Source organism: Urtica dioica, chromosome 9 (genome assembly GCF_054948205.1).
Source record: "Urtica dioica subsp. dioica isolate 48M chromosome 9, U.dioica_male_clone48M_v1_H2, whole genome shotgun sequence".
NCBI lineage: Eukaryota > Viridiplantae > Streptophyta > Magnoliopsida > Rosales > Urticaceae > Urtica > Urtica dioica.
In genome coordinates this window covers 13,384,004-13,390,498 of record NC_142764.1, presented here as the reverse complement: position 1 = coordinate 13,390,498, position 6,495 = coordinate 13,384,004, and the positions used below count along the sequence as shown (strand labels likewise).

The window sequence follows — 6,495 nt, the reverse complement described above, 5'->3', positions numbered from 1 at the left end:
TTTTTAGTAACCACGTCATGTCCCATTTTGGCATATATCTCTCTTTTTCATCTGGTATCCACTAATGGTTATCGCAACTTTACTTTCTTTAATAAGGTGCCAGTCGGAGGGTGGGCCAATCCCACTGCGGGATACCCTTGCCCAAAATGCTATATCGACCCTTGGGTTACGGGTTTGGGAAAACTCGAGCGGTACCATCGACATCGTGCCTAACTCACTTTCCTATTCGTTATCGATGCCCTTACTCTTGGCTAAAAGATCATATATTTCTTAATATAGAGTGTAAAATCGATCGGGGGTGAAATCTCGATCTTGTAGACCCCTTACAATGATCAATTTTAAACCTCCACGGGTCCCGCACCACGACTATAAGGGTTATTGTACATTGATCGATCGCTCGGACCTCTCTTTGTTCGCGTCACTAAGTCTAGGAGTTGAATCCAAGACACTTGTGACAAGTACCATGCTCGTTTTTTAATAACGGCGTATAAGTACTCTCTTATCTAATACTCTATCTCGTCAAGTCATAAAACTCAAGACGATTCCTCGCATCAGGGAAAACACATAACAATTAACACATAAAGGTTGGGTTCTAACTTCTCTAACATTAAAGAGACTTAAACTCTAAAATAAGCGTTATTGGTTGAGCCGTCGCTCGATTATCTTCTTGGTTCTTTAGGTGAGAGGCTTTGCATATTCTTTCATTAATAGCTCGATTTAATCTAGAGCATAAGTAATAAACACACGAAGCCTGATCCCTGATGTTGCAGTACAAGTTCGACTTACAATTACTTTCAAAGAAAAGACATCGTTAAACGTATGCTCCATCTCTTAACTGATGTCAAAGTTTATCTAACCAAGTGTTCTCGGTGGTCGATGGCTGATCCTTAATGCTTAAGTGTGTACTAAACGACCCAATTTCTTGAAGGTCATCGCGAGAATGTTAGACACTAAACAACCTACTTATGTATTTTTTTAGAATATATCAAAGATAAGATCTCACTACTTTTTGAAAATGTATGGTTTAAATCATACTACTTGGTACTCGGTTTGATGAAAAGTTCTACAACAATCAAGAACCCCTCGAAAAACTTCAATGTCTTCCTAACGGACTTTATAACTCGGGTTTGAGAATTTGAAATAAATTGATTCTAAAGGCTGGTCAAAGAAGACATCGAGAGAACTTTCTATCAATATAATTCCTACAGTGATGAATATCAGCGCTCCAGTAGAAAGTTCTCGATTCCTAAATGCATCGAAGCCTTGGGTAGTAAAAAAAAGTGTTAAAGAAACGCGTATGAATTTCAATTATAAGAGCTATTAAATTATAAGAGCTATTATAGGTATATGTAAACCCCATAATTGACATTATTACACAGATATTATCTGATCATTTGATGATGCCATGTGAATCGCTAGAAACATGTGAAGTGTATGGCTAACCGAATTCAATTCAATTATCCTATTGTAAGCTAATTTTAGAACTTTGAAGCGGAACCGAAAGTATTCCATAGTAAAATGAAAACAAATAGAATTTATGCTCAATATAATTTTGAAATTTGAAATTCGAAATATTATATCTATTTTAATACATATCATATCAAATTGCTTTTTAGCTTCTTTGAAAGCTCACAGAGTCTAGCTTCTACAAAAAATAACTATAAAAAAATTGAATTGCGAAAACTATTAAATTTGACTTGTTTTGTCAGAGAGTTTACCGAAACTAAATTTCTTGATTTTAGGAAAACAAATCTAAACAATTGCATGTTCACTTCAACTCAAAAATATAATTAACACTATTCTTTCAATCATAAAACTATGTACCAAACATGCAATATAATTCTTGAACTTGAAACTCATTTAAAACCAAATTCAAACAACTCTTACAAAAGCATATCCAACACTAAAACTCAAATAGCCAAGTCCGAAAGGATTAAAACCAACAAGGAATGAATATGGTTGAACCAAACAACACCCACTCAAACACCATCCTCCATAACATCCAAGTGAATAAAATTCAAATCCAAAATCTCTACCTTCAGTTCATTCCATGTGATAGTGTTGTCTTGGCCGGAGTTTTCTTCCTCTTGCTTTCTTCTTCTTCTTCTTCTTCTTCTTCTTCTTCTTCTTCTTCTCTCTCTCTCTCTCTCTCTCTCTCTCTCTAGATTTATCTCCATAAATGAAATGAGAAGAATGGAGAAGAGAAGAGGGTTTTGAGTACATTCTTAATGCTTTGCAATTTGTTCCTCAAATCTTTAAAAATTCTCTTTGTACCCCATTTTTCTCTTGACAACACATCATCCTAAACTCTGCATTTGACAGCTCTGCCATCACTCCTGATGACTCGTGAAATTTGCTGAAAAACACCTCCAAAAGTTGCACTTTATTCCTTTTTATTGAAACTTTGACATTTTTGTCCATTCTCTTTGAACCTTGTGCTTGGGAAAATCCATTTTCTCTTAAAGTGATCCGAACCTTCTCGGAATGCACTCAAACTTTCAAGTCTACCCCAAATAAATGTTAAGTTTTAATAAATAAAAATATTTTCATAATTTTTCTCTCCCTTTACTGAACTATTTCTATCGTGAGGGCAAAAAATGTAATTTCTTAATTTTTTGGGCATTTTCTTGCAAATTTTAGTCTTTAACACCAAAATTCACTAGTATAACTTGAGAGATAGGTTACAAGCTATATAAAACTCAAATACAAGTCTACATATCACAACTTTTGAGTTTTACGTAAAAAATAATAGATAACCCGGTGAGTTACAATTAATGAATTTGATATTAAAAAAAATCATAAATGTTTAAAAAATGGGCGGGAAAAATATAGTGGGCAAATAAGTAAATTTTGTGATCAAATTTTTTAGTTAATTAAAAATAATTGCTAGATAATTATTAATAGTACGTTGATTATTTAGCAAATTTAAGTATAATTAGACTAGGTTTTTTTTTGGGGTGAGAAACGAATTTAGGTTTTAAAACATACCAAGTATTTATTTTAATTTGTGATTTAGGATATTAAGTTTAAAGTTTAGAAAGATAAAGAAATTTGTTCAAAGAAGTAAATTGATTAAATATTCACCAAAATATTAGATCAGAAAATGTCATATTCAACTCATCTTGATCCCCTTAAAAAAAAAACTCAATTCAAAATTGTGCACAACTGAATGAAGTCGGTTAAACAAAGAAAGAGTTAAAGTGATAGATAAGTATCTTATGACAAAAAATTTAATATTTAAATGTCCTCCACCAAATGAATTTAAGATTTTAAAAACAATCATGGTGATGATTAAGGAGGATCTACGAGTATCATACTGCTCTGACATTGTTACTACGTGGAAGGTGTTATCTGGACCACGTGGAAATCCAGTATCCGAAATATAACAAGAAACCTCGCTTTTTTGGCCCAATCACACGTTCCCTACAAATCACCTACTGCGGTGCCTTTTGTTTCGTTCTATTAATGTGTTATACATTATCATAATTACTCTGCTCTTCGCTCATTTCCATTACTGGCCGCTTACGTTTATTACTTTCCTCCCTCATTCCTTCCGTTTTTAATCAGCCTTTCGACCTTCTCTTTCTCTCTATATTTCCATATCTCTAACACAAAATACACAAACCCAAAGTCATTTCACGCCTTTTATTTTCCTTACCGTATATACTCATCAGAATTTTTGTGTCGAATTATTAATTAATAGGGACACTCTCTCTGTATAATCTATATTCAAAGCTTTTTGTTACGTGCAAGAAAGAGGAACTCATCACACAATCCCACACATGATATAGCCTAACAAACTCAGCCGATTAATTTTTTTATTTCCTACTTTCAAAGGGAATAGATTGTAGATAATAGACTCAAACAACAGAGAGAGAGAGAGAGAGAGAGAGAATGGATTTCTGGCCAGAGTTTCTGGCGAACAGTTGGGGGAAAGAATTTGTGGCGGGAGGTTTCGGAGGGATGGCCGGAATAGTGTCCGGCTACCCGCTCGACACCCTCCGAATCCGACAGCAACAGCGACCGAGCGGCTCCGCCGTCTCAATCTTCCGCAGCCTCGTCGCCTCCGAAGGCCTCGCCGGACTCTACGGCGGCATGGCCGCCCCTCTCGCCTCCGTCGCTTTCCAGGCAGGTCCGCATTGATTTTTTCCACCAACAAAAGAATCACTAATAAATTTCAACACATATTTCATTAACATAGCAATAGAATTGCAGAACGCGATGGTGTTCCAGATATACGCGGTGCTGTCGCGGGCGGTGGACAAGCCGTCGTCCCCGGAGGAGCCTCCGTCGCTGCGAGGCGTGGCGGTGGGAGGGATGGGGACGGGAGCGGTGGGGTCGCTGATGCTGACCCCGGTCGAGCTCGTCAAGATCCGGCTCCAAGCCGAGGGCAAGAGGGCAGCGGCGGGGCCGGTGAGCTTGGCCAAGAGCATACTTAGAAAAGAGGGGTTGCGAGGGATGTTCCGAGGGCTCACCATAACGCTGCTGCGGGACGCCCCGGCCCACGGGGTGTACTTCTGGACGTACGAGTACGTGAGGGAGGCCCTCCACCCGGGGTGCCGCCGCAGCGGGGACGAGAGCCTCCGCACGATGCTCGTCTCCGGCGGCCTCGCCGGCGTCGCCAGCTGGGGCTGCTGCTACCCCTTGGACGTCGTCAAGACCCGGCTGCAGGCCGATCGTCGCGGGGCTTACCTTGGCATCGTCGACTGCTTCCGGAAGAGCGTCCAGAGGGACGGCTACGCCGTGCTCTCCCGCGGATTGGGGACCGCCCTTTCGAGGGCCTTCCTCGTCAACGGCGCTATCTTCTCCGCCTATGAGATCTCTCTAAGGTTCATTTTTAACGGTGCCTGATTATCACAGCAAACTCGTCAATTTTAGGTCATTTGTAGTGCTTCTGCTAGTATTCTTGTTAGTTACATTCATGGAAAACAATGAACTCAAAGAACAGAACAAATTTGAAGAAATTTGTTCTTCTTCATGACAAGTGGCTTATTCCAAAATGCTGGTCAAATCGTACTTGAATCAAATTTGCGTTTTGTAAATTGGAAAAAACACTAGAGCATAGAGCAGATAACCCTCTCTTTATTTGCATTTTTCTCTGTTTGCACTAGTAAAGGTTATGGAAATCCCGTTGACTGGACCACCAATTTTCTAACTGCTGGCTGGCCTGGTTTAAATCTTATTTCTTCCGGTCCGGTTTCTTAGACTAGTTTCTCTAAAACGCTCCAGTTTAGTCTAACGAATTTAGGGGTGTGCAAACTCCGCCAACTAAGCTCGTGACATACATTTATCTTGGTCCAAAACAATCGAACCTATTGTGCCATTTTCTTCTTATATAACTCATAGGTAGGCCTAAAACATATTTTTGGTCCTCCTTACCAGGCCCAAAACACATTTTCAACTTAAGAATATCATTTGAAACAAATCTAAAACATATTTTTCTTATGAATCAAATGGTTTGGTCATTATAATTAAACAATATTTGTAACTAAATAACTAGTTCACTATTATTTATTCTATTCATGGTGCACCAATTTTTTTTATTTTTTTTTATAAATCTATTACTTACCACTTTGATTAAAGATTTTCGTCACTTTTGCCTTTTTGTCACGTGACAATCATTTATAATTTTTCTCTATTTTAAAATTTAAAAAAAAATATCACTTTTACATAGTTTCATATTTTTCTACATTAACACACGTGCTCTCTCTCTCTCTCTCTCTCTCTCTCTCTCTCTCTCTCTCTCTCTCTCTCTCTCTCTCTCTCTCTCTCTCTATATATATATATACTTTACGAAATAAATTATGGGTTAATTAGGTATATAACCAATTTAAACGTTTATTTTTGCAAAATAACCAACGTTTCATAAATCTTATGTAAATAGTCATTGCATTTTATTTACACCTATTTACAAACGTATATTTACAAAAATAACCATAAATATCCAAAACATTTTGAACTTATTTATGGGTATTTTTGTAAAAATATACTTGTAAATAAAATGCAGTGGCTATTTATCTAACACTTTGTTTGGTTAGAAGGATGGAAAGTAGGAGGGATTGATAGAATAAGAAGGATGGATATGATGGTGGAGGGAGAGGATAAGTGCTATCTTTCATGTTGTTTGGTAGGAAAGAGAGAAGAGAGCGAAGATTTCCCCTCCTTTGTTTGGTATTAGAAGGATTTTATGAAGGATGGATGAATTTTAATTTGTACAATTACTATTTTATCCAATATATTATAATATAAAAAAAAGTGAAAAAAAAAGTGAGGGTAAATTTGTTTTTGTAGCTCTCTTAATATTCCCTCCATTTTTTTGGCTATCTCATCCCTCCATATCCCGAATGATTAATTTTTGTGGGACCCAAGGAGTAGCATTTTCTCCCATTAATCATTTTCCCCCTAATTTCTTTTCAACCAAACAATGGGATTCAACCTTCCTTCAACTCCTCTCCCCACCCAAATGTTTAAGTTGGTCATTTTGCTAATTCTTTG

At 37.3% G+C, this 6,495-nt stretch overlaps 1 protein-coding gene across 1 annotated transcript; it reads left to right on the top strand.

The window, feature by feature from the left end:
* Window positions 1–3,503: 3,503 nt before the first annotated feature.
* BAC2 (Mitochondrial substrate carrier family protein) lies at window positions 3,504–5,094 on the top strand. Its single transcript, XM_089626608.1, has 2 exons — window positions 3,504–4,128; window positions 4,216–5,094. Exons 1-2 carry the CDS (start codon window positions 3,895–3,897, stop codon window positions 4,849–4,851), a joined length of 870 nt encoding a protein of 289 aa, XP_089482734.1. The 5' UTR covers window positions 3,504–3,894; the 3' UTR covers window positions 4,852–5,094.
* The last annotated feature ends 1,401 nt before the right edge of the window (window positions 5,095–6,495 follow it).

What these genes read in the sequence shown, in the direction of transcription:
- BAC2 (XM_089626608.1), top strand. Translation starts at nt 3,895, where the DNA reads ATGGATTTCTGGCCAGAGTTTCTGGCGAACAGTTGGGGGAAAGAATTT. An exon ending in TCGCCTCCGTCGCTTTCCAG is followed by an intron (nt 4,129 to 4,215) that starts GCAGGTCCGCAT and finishes ATAGAATTGCAG; the next exon opens with AACGCGATGGTGTTCCAGAT.